The sequence below is a fragment of the Pelobates fuscus genome, chromosome 11 (assembly GCF_036172605.1).
Source record: "Pelobates fuscus isolate aPelFus1 chromosome 11, aPelFus1.pri, whole genome shotgun sequence".
Taxonomy (NCBI): domain Eukaryota; kingdom Metazoa; phylum Chordata; class Amphibia; order Anura; family Pelobatidae; genus Pelobates; species Pelobates fuscus.
The window spans coordinates 81723964-81738426 of NC_086327.1; the positions used below are offsets into that span (position 1 = coordinate 81723964).

The following is a 14463-nucleotide window of genomic DNA, read 5'->3' on the forward strand; positions in this document are numbered from 1 at the left end:
TGATCATAAATAGACTGGCAAATGTATACAAAAGTCCATTGCTGTTTTTAGAACTATATGAACTACTCAGTGTCCACACTACTTTCCCATTCAGATCTTACAGCACAGTGTGTTCACTTTAGAAGTTTTATCCTGCCTGTTATTTTAACTTGTATCACATTTCTAACTGGCAGAGACATGATCAATTAGACAGCAGGAGCATAATCTATACACCAGCTCTAGAAGTTTTGTTGCTCATCATTTCCCTGTTTTTTTTTTTTTTTTTTTTAAAGAGTCTGGTCCTTATCAAGCTTACTAGAATGTTAATTCAAAAAGTGACATTGTCTTTACTGGTACTCCTACTTGACATCCTTCTTTGTTTGATGGAAAAGGAGACATCTCAACATGAAGTGGTGTCTGCTATAACTCATTAAAAGTCACACTGCCATTATAGAATTATTATTAGACTATAAAATATAGGTGATTTCTTTCTATTTTGTATGCGTTGTATCTGTGGTTCACCTAGAAGCCGTGTACATGCATTCTAATAGGCCTACATGCCACCCTAAAATGCCTGTTTAGTGTAGTGCTGTCTTAAAAAGAGTATATTTTTGTTGCATGTCTATATGTGAATGCCGGTTTACATATACACACCCTTTCACCATCCTCTTGCTCTTATTAGTCATACCTCCTTTTTACCTGGTCTCAAAATTATTGCTGGATTCAAACCCTCCACCACACTTCCTTTGCAAACAGTTTCTTTAAATGACATATGAGATCCCTTCACGGAGGGAGAGGCTTCACACTTAGTGGCTGCACGCATAACTACATTGCAAGCTGCTGGGAGTGGTGTTCAGAACTTATCCAGACACAGCTCCCTGCAGCTGCATCGTTCTAATGCTTGAGTTCCTGCCTACTACCCTACACCCAGCAACCGCAAGAAATAAGCAGCTGGAAGGGTTTTACCCCATACCTAGCTTACTCTGGTTAAGATTCCACTCGCCTCTTCAGCTAAGGTGTGACTGTCAAAATAGAGTTTATTGATCCAAAAATGGCAAATGTGATATCAAAATGTATGGGAGTAGTCTGACTGATCACTTAAACATCATTCATAGCTTAGCAGCAGTTAACATGTTGATAAATATAAGATAAAAGAATGCAATTATCGTTTTTTTGTAATATTCCTTGAAATAATAGATTTACTCTTGCAAAATTTACTGTTTAGCTTAAAGGGACACTATAGTCACCTAGACCACTTCAGCTCAATGGAGTGGTCTGGGTGCCAGGTCCCTCAGGTTTTAACCCTTCACATGTAAACATAACAGTTTCAGACGCAATGCGTCCATAGGGAAGCATTGAGAAATGCTTTCCTATGGACACTGAGTGCGCATTCGGCTCCGGTGACGTCTGACGGGGAGAAGAGGTCACCAGCAAGGGAGCCCTCAGGGCACTAGTGTCAGGAAAATCACTATAGTGATCCTTTAATTTTGGTGTATAGATCATGCCCCTGCAGTCTCACTGATCAATTCTCTGCCATTTAGGACAAGGATGTCAAACTCAAAGGCTAGCATAGGCGAAATAAACATGCCAAACTAATCTAATTGATTTTTTTTTTGATTGGATAACTAAAATAATAGATCAGGGTGGTGCAGTAGACATAGCTTACCTAGATATCAGTAAGGCTTTTGACACTTTTGCATATAGAAGGCTTATCAATAAACTGCAATCTTTAAGTTTGGATTCCAATATTGTTGAATGGCACAGGATTGGGAAGCACATAGATCCACAGATGTTATCAATGCAAACACACGTGGAGAGGAGCAAAAAAACAAGTATAACACAGAACACAGAAAAACAAACAAAAAACTAGCAGGTTCAAGAACAGTTTACCCAGTTGAAAAAAGTGGGCGTTGGCAAGAGTGCATCTATGGACCTTCTGGCACCATAACTTAATTTATGGACCTTCTGGCACCATAACTTAGTTTTTCTAGTGCTTAAACTGTCCATTTAATGGAACTGAAATTTCAACACAAATCCAAAGTTATAAGACAAAGTAGGGACTACTTTGTCTTATAGTAAAGCCTAAGGTTAACAAAAGGAGAACTGCCCTTTTTTTTTCTACCAAACTTTTTTCTATCCTAGCAGCTGTCTGGAATGATGGCTGTAAGATTCAGGCTCTGTCTCCTTAGACCTCACTGTTGTACTCTCTCGCATGATTGAGTGAGAGCACAGCAGCTTAAGTGCCAGGATCTGAAGAATACCTGCAGCGTTAACATGGCCACAAAAGGACATGTAAGTAAAGCTCCCCTCCCCTACCACTGGACCTGTCAGTTTCAGGAGTCTTTGAAAAATATGCAAACACCACCGAACTTGACAGAGTGATGTCCCACGTCGCTGCTTCTTCCTCCGCGCCGCTCCTCCCTCTGATTGTGTCGGCCGGTGGGCGAGACTGATCCCGCCCACCGGCTGGGGAGACCTAATGCACATCAATGCCGCGCATGCGCATTAGCGCTCCCCATAGGAAAGCATTGAAAATGCATTTCAATGCTTTCCTATGGGGAAATGAGAGACGCTGAAGGTCCTCACACAGTGTGGGGACGTCCAGCGACGCTCTAGCACAGGTTTCCTGTGCTAGAAACCAGGAAGTGCCCTTTATTAGACAGCCACTAGAGGAGGAGTTAACCCCGCAAGGTAATTATTGCAGTTTATAAAAAAACTGCATTAATTACACTTGCAGGGTTAAGAGTAGTGGGAGTTGGCACCCAGACCACTCCAATGGGCAGAAGTGGTCTGGGTGCCTGGAGTGTCCCTTTAAGTTAGATCAAATTTTTCCAAGTGTTGAAATGTGTAAAATGCATACAATAACCATACAAATACAATTCTTTAAAAAAATAATAAAAAAACAAAGACAGATAAGACATTCTGAAGGGAAGAGGGTATGTAAATCTGAATGTCTACTCGAAAAACACTTTCAAGCTTTTACTTTCATTTTGTAGAAAGTTGCTGCATAGTAACATATGAACAGGAACATAGATATAAAGAATCAGTAGCACCTAGTTCCATTTTGTCTGCATAACGAACAAGGAAGCAATCTTAATTGCAAAAACAAACTACATAGTTTATATCTCCTGGATCCACTGTTATACATAAGCATGTATTTCTAATGCTATAGTTTTAAGCTACCTATTTAACAGCAACAGGTCAATGCAGCTCTACGGTCACCAGTTTAGTGCCTTCTGGAATACAATTCTTAAAAGGGACATTATAGTTACCAGAACAGCTCTAGCTGTAGTTATTCTGCATTTGTACCTGCAGACTAATGTAAACACGGCCTTTTCAGAGGAAAGGCAATGTTTACATTACAGCGCAGGAACACCTCTAGTGGCAGTCACTCAGACGGCCACTAGAGGTGCTTCCTGAGTCAGTGTCTACACATGAAGCATCTCTGCATAATGACACTGAATGCTACCTATAGAGATGCGCAATATGTTCTAGGGGGAAAGCCTTGGATAGGTCGAGATTGATGCTCTCAGCCAAGAAGGCAGACCCAGCCACAAGAATACCGACGCAGCGCTGGAAATAAGGTGAATAAATCACCTTTTAAAAGCAGGCGTGGGGGAGGCGGCAGTATCCTAGTGTTTTTAGAACTATAGTGTAAGGAATACATGTTTGTCCTCTTATTCAGGCAAGCATTTCTATAAACACAATTAACAGTGTTCTGACAAATATTTTGTTACATTGTTAAAAAAAAAAAAAAAAAAAAGGTCATATCACATAAAAAACGAGAAAAACCAGGAAGTTTTAACACAACTCCAACATTTTTCAAATTTTCAAAGAAACCAGGATATTACAATTGCAGATCAAATCACAATAAAAAAAAAAAAATTCCAGGTTAAAGGGACTCTATAGTCACCATATAAAAGCAAGAAAGACAGGTCCCCCAGCCTTCCTTCTTGCTTTTATATGAACTTTCATTAATTAAAAAAAAAAAAATCGGTGTTTTTATATTAAAAACTTACCTCCGTTCCAGCGCCGAGCTCCCCGCTAGGCCGCGCCCCCTTTTTCGTCAAAATGACGAAATCGCGGGGCCCAATGGGACGGCTTCGCGCTGGACCAATCGCGTTCTTCATAGAGCGGCATTGAATGCCGCCCTATGAAGAACCTGAGCGCTTTACCGCGCATGTGCGCGGAATGCGCGTTCGCGAGCTGAGCTGTCTGACTGACAGCTCAGCTCGCTTTCTAAAATTATCAATAAGGGGGGGGACCTACTGTCCCCCCCCGGCCCCCACCCCTGTGCGGCGGGTGGGGGCCCTAAAATGATCAATGAGGGGGGGGACCTACTGCCCCCCCCGGCCCCCACCCCTGAGCGGCGGGTGGGGGCCCTAAAATTATCAATAAGGGGGGGGACCTACTGTCCCCCCCCGGCCCCCACCCTTGTGCGGCGGGTGGGGGCCCTAAAATTATCAATGAGGGGGGGGACCTACTGCCCCCCCCGGCCCCCACCCCTGAGCGGCGGGTGGGGGCCCTACAATTATCAATAAGGGGGGGACCTACTGTCCCCCCCCGGCCCCCACCCCTGTGCGGCGGGTGGGGGCCCTAAAATTATCAATGAGGGGGGGGACCTACTGTCCCCCCCCCGGCCCCCACCCCTGAGCGGCGGGTGGGGGCCCTACAATTATCAATAAGGGGGGGACCTACTGTCCCCCCCCGGCCCCCACCCCTGTGCGGCGGGTGGGGGCCCTAAAATTATCAATAAGGGGGGGACCTACTGTCCCCCCCCGGCCCCCACCCCTGTGCGGCGGGTGGGGGCCCTAAAATTATCAATAAGGGGGGGACCTATTGTCCCCCCCCGGCCCCCACCCCTGAGCGGTGGGTGGGGGCCCTAAAATGATCAATAAGGGGGGGACCTACTGTCCCCCCCGGCCCCCACCCCTGAGCGGTGGGTGGGGGCCCTAAATACAAAGGGGGGGGACCCTAGTTAACCCTCCCCCCCCCCCCAAAAAAAAAATATCTCCCTACTTACCCCCCTCACCCTAAAAATAATGAGGGGGGACCATTAACTAAAAACCTGTAAAAAAGAAAAAATGAGATAAAATCAACTTACCATTCGATGTTTTCTTTCTTCTAAAATCTTCTTTCTTCAGCCCCAAAAAAGGCCAAATAAAAATCCATAATAACCGACGCAATTAAAAAAAAAAAAAAAAAAAACCGAGCGCAAAAAAAAATAATCCATCTTCACCCATGGAGGGCTCCGCGCAGACTGAGCTCCGCAGGGTGGGGAAGGCTTATAAAGCCTTGCCCCGCCCTGCAATTAGGCTAAGAACACTCTGATTGGTGGGTTTGAGCCAATCAGAGTGCTCTTTGTCATTTTACAAGCGTGGGAAAGTTTTTTGGAATTTTCCCACGCTTGTAAAATGACACAGAGCACTGTGATTGGATGGATTTCAAGCCATCCAATCACAGTGCTCTGTGTCATTTTACAAGCGTGGGAAAGTTCTTTGGAATTTTCCCACGCTTGTAAAATGACACAGAGCACTGTGATTGGATGGATTTCAAGCCATCCAATCACAGTGCTCTTTGTCATTTTACAAGCGTGGGAAAGTTCTTTGGAATTTCCCCACGCTTGTAAAATGACACAGAGCACTGTGATTGGATGGGTTTCAGTGCTCTGTGCCTTATTTCAAGCCATCCAATCACAGTGCTCTGTGTCATTTTACAAGCGTGGGAAAGTTCTTTGGAATTTTCCCACGCTTGTAAAATGACACAGAGCACTGTGATTGGATGGATTTCAAGCCATCCAATCACAGTGCTCTTTGTCATTTTACAAGCGTGGGAAAGTTCTTTGGAATTTCCCCACGCTTGTAAAATGACACAGAGCACTGTGATTGGATGGCTTGAAATCCATCCAATCACAGTGCTCTGTGTCATTTTACAAGCGTGGGAAAATTCCAAAGAACTTTCCCACGCTTGTAAAATGACACAGAGCACTGTGATTGGATGGCTTGAAATCCATCCAATCACAGTGCTCTGTGTCATTTTACAAGCGTGGGAAAATTCCAAAGAACTTTCCCACGCTTGTAAAATGACAAAGAGCACTCTGATTGGTTTAAACCCACCAATCAGAGTGTTCTTAGCCTAATTGCAGGGCGGGGCAAGGCTTTATAAGCCTTGCCCACCCTGCGGAGCTCAGTCTGCGCGGAGCCCTCCATGGGTGAAGATGGATTATTTTTTTTGCGCTCGGTTTTTTTTTTTTTTTTTTTTTAATTGCGTCGGTTATTATGGATTTTTATTTGGCCTTTTTTGGGCTGAAGAAAGAAGATTTTAGAAGAAAGAAAACATCGAATGGTAAGTTTTTTTTATCTCTTTTTATTTTTTTACAGGTTTTTAGTTAATGTTCCCCCCTCATTATTTTTAGGGTGAGGGGGGTAGGTAGGGAGATAATTTTTTTTTTTGGGGGGGGGGAGGGTTAACTAGGGTCCCCCCCCCCTTTGTATTTAGGGCCCCCACCCACCGCTCAGGGGTGGGGGCCGGGGGGGACAGTAGGTCCCCCCCTTATTGATCATTTTAGGGCCCCCACCCACCGCTCAGGGGTGGGGGCCGGGGGGGGACAATAGGTCCCCCCCTTATTGATAATTTTAGGGCCCCCACCCGCCGCACAGGGGTGGGGGCCGGGGGGGGACAGTAGGTCCCCCCCTTATTGATAATTTTAGGGCCCCCACCCGCCGCACAGGGGTGGGGGCCGGGGGGGACAGTAGGTCCCCCCCTTATTGATAATTTTAGGGCCCCCACCCACCGCACAGGGGTGGGGGCCGGGGGGGACAGTAGGCCCCCCCCCTTATCGATAATTTTAGGGCCCCCACCCACCGCTCAGGGGTGGGGGCCGGGGGGGGACAATAGGTCCCCCCCTTATTGATAATTTTAATTTTAGGGCCCCCACCCGCCGCACAGGGGTGGGGGCCGGGGGGGGGGGGACAGTAGGTCCCCCTTATTGATAATTTTAGGGCCCCCACCCGCCGCACAGGGGTGGGGGCCGGGGGGGGGGGACAGTAGGTCCCCCTTATTGATAATTTTAGGGCCCCCACCCGCCGCACAGCGGTGGGGGCCGGGGGGGGGAAGGAGAGTAGGTCTCCCCCCCCCCCCCTTCAACCACTATTGTGGACAGTCAGCTCCCTGTGGGTTCGGGCTTCAGCTTTCAGCTGAAGCTGAAGCTGTCAGCTGAAGCCACGCCCGCAGCAGTGCTGACAGGCTATCAGCACACAAAGCGCGTTCACAGTGCTTTGTGTGCTGATAGCCCGTCTGATGCATTCACCCAGAATGCATCGGACGAGAGGCCTTTTTAGGGCCTCTGAACTCGGAAGTCCCTCTGGTGGCCGTCTGATTGACTGCAACAAGAGGTGTTCCAAGCTTCCAATGTAAACACTGCATTTTCTCAGAAAATACAGTGCTTACAAGAAAAAGGCTCCGGGTAGCTGTAGCACTCACCTGAACAACCTCATTAAGCTGAAGTTGTTCAGGTGACTATAGTGTCCCTTTAATGTGAGTTTAAGTCTTACAGCATTTAAAACCAATGACATTTCCTTTGTAACTGCATATATTGGTCTTTCCAACTTGCACTAGAAGGATGAAAATGTGGTGGCTATCGCCCGATATGAAAGAGCACATTTCACTGGACTTGTGTGTGTTTTGGCAAATATGGTACAGCTTACCATCACTCATCATAACACGGAAGTTGGAAATAAGTATTTTAGATGATCAAACTTTCGGAGAGGATTTTATTAGCAAACAGTTCATTGATGGCAGGAGTGGTATACTGTTAAACAATAATCGTCTATGGCCAAAAAAAAAAAAAAAAAATGTTATTTGCTTAGTAATTTGTTTTCTTAGTTGAAAATCTATATTTACTAAACATCATAAGCTAATGCAACCTCCATTTCTTCTTAGCAAATATGTTGCTCTTCTTTGTCACAAAATAAATGGAACACTTATCTCTTTCAGATTAAAAAGATAGAAAATTTATAAGACAGTAGAACAATACACATGCATTAAAAGGTAAATTACGGGGTAAAGGTTAACCCCTAAATTTATAATGATAACACATGAAAAAATTCACATTTAGTTTCCCTTAATGCACTGATTAGAGGATCGGACTGCACCAGCAAGAGACATACTTACTGCCTTGTAGGAAGATTATGGGCCAAGCAGTTTAAATGCAAAAAAATTCATTTATGTACTAAGGCTGCTATCAGTTTACCATCGCTTGAGTCAGTGTTTACTTTATGTGAAAGGAAAATTATCATTAGTTACCTGGCCCACTGCGATCTAATTAAAGGTGGGTGTTACACTTCTGCATCATTCCTTCTGCACTCTAAATTAATTTGCCCTGCTTGGGGTCAGTTCCGCAGCAGGGCGTACCTCCTCTGTGATGCTAACTCTGACTCCCTTGTCAGCGCCTGAACGGAGTAACATCACCCATTGTACAGCGTTGCAGAATTTAAGTAGTAATAATCACATTTCTCCGTTAATATGCCCCCCTAGCCATTGCCGGTTAGGAAGCTACCATAGCATGCTCTGTGGTTGCAATGGGGGGAGAGCAGAGAGACGTTCCGTGGGAGGTCTCCTCTGACCCATGGCACATTCTCCTAGCAAGCACAGGGCGCTTAGACCAAGTTGTGCATACAGTATTTTTGCAAGTTGTTTTACAGGAGCCAAATGCAGATCTACAACCCAGGCAAAAAAGGATCAGAATAACAGAATTGTCAGCATTTAATGCTAAACCTCTAATTTTTGGTCCAACATAATCAATTCAGCTTGCTGATAACATTTCTTGAAGTAGTATACATTCAACCCAAGCAGACAGAATACGTTTGTGTCAGAGTAGGTTGGAATGTTGTATCTTGGACACCTGACTTATCAGTATCAATATTGCTTTCCGCTTTAGAAAATGTTTAAAACACTGTTGAAAAAAACAAAACACATTTTTCAGTGATGTTCCATACTATGCTCTCTTAGCAGCACTCATGGTCCTAAAATTCCACATTATCAAAGCTACCGAGATGTTAATCTAGAGGTTAGGGAATTAGCCAGACAGATGCCTGGACACAAGTGCCTTATTACAACTTTGAGGGTAAGGTTCACCGGAACGTGGCACCACGTTCGAATATATAAAAGCGCTTAACCTGTACAATATGCCATGTAATTGGATTGCGGACTTTGGAGTCCTTACTTATCTTCTTGTTATATGTTTACTCAGCCCTGCGTGGCTGCATGCTTTCAAATTTAAATTTACGAGAAAAAAAAACGGTTTAACTGTGTATTTCTGCACATTCCACACTTGTTCTACTTCAAGCACTGTGGCCAATAAAAAGCGCAGATGAAAGATGAAAAAGTATAATCAAACAGTTTCTAAATAGTTTGATATTAAAGCAAGAGACCCTGTCAGGGGAATAGGCAACATACATTGCTCAAAGTACCCTTTTAAACATTTGTTTAAAGACCGATTTCCATAAATTCTAAAAATGAATATGCCCAATGCTACAGATGTTAACAAGAAAATTTTTTTCTTTGTAGACATGTTGGGGATTGTCACTTTAGCTTGAACTTTTCCCCAGAAAAACTGAAGTAAATCACTGACAAGTTTAATGACTGATCGCGCAAACAGAAAATGATGAATTCAAATAAAAGATTTTATACAGTTATGTAAAAAAAATCTCTTAACAAAAGTGGCAGTATTCTCTTGAGGTAACAGTTTGTTAATGAAATTATAGGTGGCAGAAAAAAAAACGTATGTCAGTTCAATCTAGCTCTAGCAGGTTTACTAGATCCCTCTTGCCCCACTTCAAAATAATATATAAAAATAAATTTTAAAAAGTTGTGCCATGTGACTGATCTAAAATATTACAAACATGTTAGGAATGTACAGTTTATACAGACTTCAATAAAGGCAGTATGGATCCTATATTTTCAATCCACATTTTAAAGCATGTTCCCAACATACAAGGGACATTATCAACGACAAAACATTAGCTTAATGGCGTGGTTTTGGTGTATAGATCATACCCTGCCGTCTAACTGCTCATTTAAATCACTTTGCTTATGCAGCCCTAGCCGCATGTCCTTTGCATGTATCCTACACATTTCTTGTAGAGAGAAATGTTTACACTTCATTACACAGTCTGTTTAAGTTTGAATTTCTTATCTCCTACGTGGTTAATAGCCGGCTAGAGCCTACAGAAGCATCCTGTATGTGATAAGAGTTCAATGAACTAAGCAGGAGATAACATTCTAATGCGAATATAATATGCGGATTGAAAATGAAACCATTTATTTTTATGTTCGATGAGTGAGTCACAGCCGGGGAAGCACAAACAAAAGTGGTTTAATTCCAAGACGGCAGAAATTTGAGCAGTGAAACTGCAAGGACATGATCTATATACTGGAACTGCTTCTGTGAGCAAAAGTAGTTTTGGTGCTTAGAATATCCTTTTAATCAAACTTTTTTCTGAACTTTCACATTAAAGCCACAGGCTTAAGTTAACCTTAAGTAAAGTGCTGCTTGCTTACTTCAGAATAGCTGTTTATTAGATATAGACATTCAAGGTTTGCAAGATCATCTTCCTACATAAGGGGCAGTTTCGTTGTAGAATAGGCTGTTGCAACAATATCTGGTTGCAGGCAGCGCACAGACAAAGATGGCGACAGGGAAGAAGGAGGATAGTTTTGTTCTCATCTTGGCATATAACACATTTTTTGCTCTCTTCTTGTTGTTGGAGAAGCTTCCATGGGTCTTCTCCTGATGCATGTTCATCCACTTTGGGGGCTTCAGGTTTGCGCTGACTACCAGACGGTCCAGGAACAGGGTCTTGCACAGGAACATGGATAGGATTCTGAGCAGGCCTCGGAACTGGATTCTGTATGCGGAGAGGTACCCTATTCCGAACCCAGATCGACCTTGTGTTATTGTTCTGTGCTGTAACAGGTCTCACTGGTGTGTTTTGTGGCCTAGTTCTTATTAGATTCCAGGCCAACTCCATAACAGTCCTGGATATTCTTATCAATTGAAGATACTTGTTGGCTGCCCACGTCCAAATCTCTGAGTTTATCAGAACAAAAACAAACATCCTAAATATTTGGTACAGCCTGCTCATTGTATCACAAAACTGTTGGAAGACAGGCGTTGCAGGACTCCTTAGCAAACACCAGACTAAAATGAGTAAGACCAGTACTGGGATCATGTAGAGATCTTTGACGATTATTACTCCTAGGTTCTGGCTAAGTGATGCCACAACTTCCAGAGCATGCTGGCATGGACTCCACAATAAAATAGCAACAGCCACGGCGTTGCTGGAAAGTTGAGAGAGTACGGCTATAGCAAGCTGCTCTAAAGTGACAATGGCATGGACTAAATTCGTCCAAACAGCTAGCACTGACGAGAAGACATTTTGCATAGCAATAAGACATATATTGACCAAACTGTTCACAAGGTAGGCTCCCAAGCTTGCTGCTATAGTTAGCACCTCCCACACCTGGCGCTGAATAGTCTGCCCAGACAAGGCAATGTTGAGTAGTCCACGCTGCATAATCTCCTTGGTTCGAAGCAGTAGGTGGCAGAGCAGGTTCCATACCAATTGAAGGCCATCTAAGCCAGCCAGGCATCCTTTCAAAGCATTGCTTGTGGTCTGCAAAGTGCTCAGCACCATACTGTAGCAGGAATCACCCATTCGGGCTATGTGGGCCAATAGAACCTGCCAGGTATGCACTAGTCCCATGTTGATGAGAACTGGTAAGTTCCATATGAAATGTAAAGTCCAGAACAAAAATGAAAAGAGACTTGACACCAGCCAATAGTTCAGGTCCAGTATTAAGAGCAGCAGCTCGAAAGTCCATTTTAATCCACTGAACACCAGCAGGACAGCCTGCATCATGTTAAGCACTGCTGGTGGTGATGGTCACAGGTATGGCACTGCTGGTGGTGATGGTCACAGGTATACAGGTGGGTAAAACACTGTCTTACCGCTCATTACCGGAAAGCCATAGCGGAAACTATTCAGCACGTGTTTAAACCAGTAGAAATGACAACAGGCGGACACTACGAGGTTTACAATAAGTCACACACTAGTTGAATGCAACCTCCAGCCCCCCACGTGGGACAGCCATTAGACTTCAGTCACGCGATAACGGTGCGGTCCTTGTAACGGTCGCTGATCTGCGTGCCGGTCCGCATTCCCCGCAGACCCGACATCGTATTTACCAAGAGCAGCCAAGTTCCGAACGCTCGCCTTGCCTTGGGTTTTAAACTGCCGCGCATGCGCAGGTCGAAAGAGCTATATTAGCGCATGCGCGCAAAGGACGGCGCTTATTGGTGGCCGTGTCGGCACGCATGCGCAATAAAAGAAAGAGGACCTGTACGGAGATTCACTTCCGCCATCTTGTGAGTGTTATTGATTGGAGACGCACATGGTCCCGCCCTCCACATAACAAGGTTGCTTACATTTGAATAGTGTGCCAGTGTTTTAGTACCCAATTACAGTGTAGGAGTTGGTAGGAGACGACAGTAATAACAAAGTACACGTTTTGAATCCATTTTAATGTGGGCAGTCTTTGGGCATTGGCATGGAGTTTATTTATGGTAGTTATACCATGCTTTTGGGCAGTATCCAAGGGGGGATTAAAAAAAAAAAATGCTAGACAAACTGCCCAGAAGGTGAAGTTCTTCCAAGCCAATGGAAAATGGAAATGTATTAAAAAATGTACTCAAGTTATAATGCTGTCAAACTCAGGGGAAATATGGCTGATTGTGATAGGAGTTGGTCTGTGCAGTTGATTCAAAAACTGAAAGTGATGGAGACACGTCATCCCAAGAAAGTGATAAGTCCTAAAGAACTGGCCGTGATGGGAGGTTGTGCCCACCATAAGGGAATTGCCCACTGGCTGTCTGTTGGAAAGCTGACATAACGTGTGCTCTTTAACCCCTTAAAGACACAGCTTCAGAAGCTTGTCTTACGCTTAATGACACAAGCAATTTTTGCATTTTCTTGCTGTTTGCGTTCAACTGCAATTTGCATCTCTCGTTTATTGCACCGACACATATTATTTACTCTTTTTTAAAGGACAGAAAGGGCTTTAATTTGATGTAACATATATATATATATATATGCTTATTTATTATTTTTAAAAATGCAAAAAAAGAGAGAAAGTTTGTGTTTTTTGTACAGTAATGTGTGCCTAATTAGTGCAGGTTAAAGAAAGTAATTAAAAATAAATTCATTTAGTTGTTCTGATTTACAGAATATGTAATGTGTCTGGGATTTTAAGGTTTTTTTTGGTAGTTACAGGTCACAAAGCACAAGGAGTAAAATAAACTTTTAATGTGGAGCGATTTTAGAATTTGGTATGTCTGTCTTGTAAGCTTAATAGCCATAAAAGAAAACAAATTTGCCACACAAAAGTTTATATTTATATAAAGTAGACATCACAGGCTATTTACCTAAGGTTGTTTTGACACTTTCTAATTAGCCATTTCACTGCCAATCTCTGCTAAATATTGGAGTAAAATTTAGTTTTTGGGTTTTTTTGGCACACAAACTTATAACAAAGAACTTCTCATGTGTATTTTGTAAAGTTGGTGTGTGCTATTCCTGTACAAAGTTGTATTATGTGTTCAGTTACTTCTGCTGAGTACAACGGTACCCCCATTGTATGTCTTTGGCACTATTTTGTGAAGCTACAGTGCCATATAGGAGACCTGTCCGTTTCAACATTTACAGTAGAATTTCGAGAGGCGGATTTAATGGGCCTATGCTTCAATTTGGGGTATTATAGCAGTTTGACTGTTCAAAAAACAAACCACAAAGGCCTACCATTTGTAAAATTATACACCTCAGGGTATCTCATATGGTGCATATTGTGCCTTAGCATGCCCTCATTTTTTCACCAATATATGCCAAAGTATGTGGTAAAAAATAATTTGGGGCATTTTTTACATACGGATTACATTTCTGCTGGGCATTTTGTACGTTTCATATGTGCCACTAAGTTCAAACCCCCCAAATTATGCTCAGCTAAGTCTTCTGAGTAAAACAATATGCCCAATGTATGACCTAGACACTATTTTGTGAAGTTACACTGCTGTAAAAGAGACGTAACAAGTTAAGGTTGTTAAGTGTGAATTTCCATGGAGGGTTTTGATGCGTCCATGTCCCACTTTGGAGCACTTGAGCAGGCTACATATTACAACTACACTAGAAAGGTATACCATTTCTTAAAGAACACATCCCAGGGTATTTCAAAAGGCATATTTTGAACCTTAGCGTGGGATCATTTTTCTGCTAGCTTGTACCAAGTGTATACCTTTGCTTGGTATATGTGGACATCGGAGGGGCACATTTGGGACACAGCCATTCCAGTACTTTTCAAACTTTACATTTTTACACTGTGCCCATGTCCCATTTTAGAGTATTTTACCAGGCTATATAATCCAAATACCCC

General features: G+C 43.3%; 1 protein-coding gene across 2 annotated transcripts; it reads right to left on the reverse strand.

The window, feature by feature from the left end:
- Positions 1-7586: 7586 nt before the first annotated feature.
- Positions 7587-12272, reverse strand: RNF26 (ring finger protein 26). 2 transcript variants are annotated; one of them, XM_063436166.1, is made up of 2 exons: positions 10540-12272; positions 7587-7807 (listed from the first exon to the last, which is right to left on the reverse strand). In XM_063436166.1, exon 1 carries the CDS (start codon positions 11898-11900, stop codon positions 10557-10559), a length of 1344 nt encoding a protein of 447 aa, XP_063292236.1. In that variant the 5' UTR covers positions 11901-12272; the 3' UTR covers positions 7587-7807; positions 10540-10556. The 2 variants fall into 2 exon arrangements, with proteins under 2 accessions (XP_063292236.1, XP_063292237.1); XM_063436167.1 differs by lacking the exon at positions 7587-7807 and having other exon boundaries at positions 9684-11930; positions 11961-12272.
- Between the last annotated feature and the right edge of the window lie 2191 nt (positions 12273-14463).

What these genes read in the sequence shown, in the direction of transcription:
- RNF26 (XM_063436166.1), bottom strand. Translation starts at nt 11,900, where the DNA reads ATGATGCAGGCTGTCCTGCTGGTGTTCAGTGGATTAAAATGGACTTTC.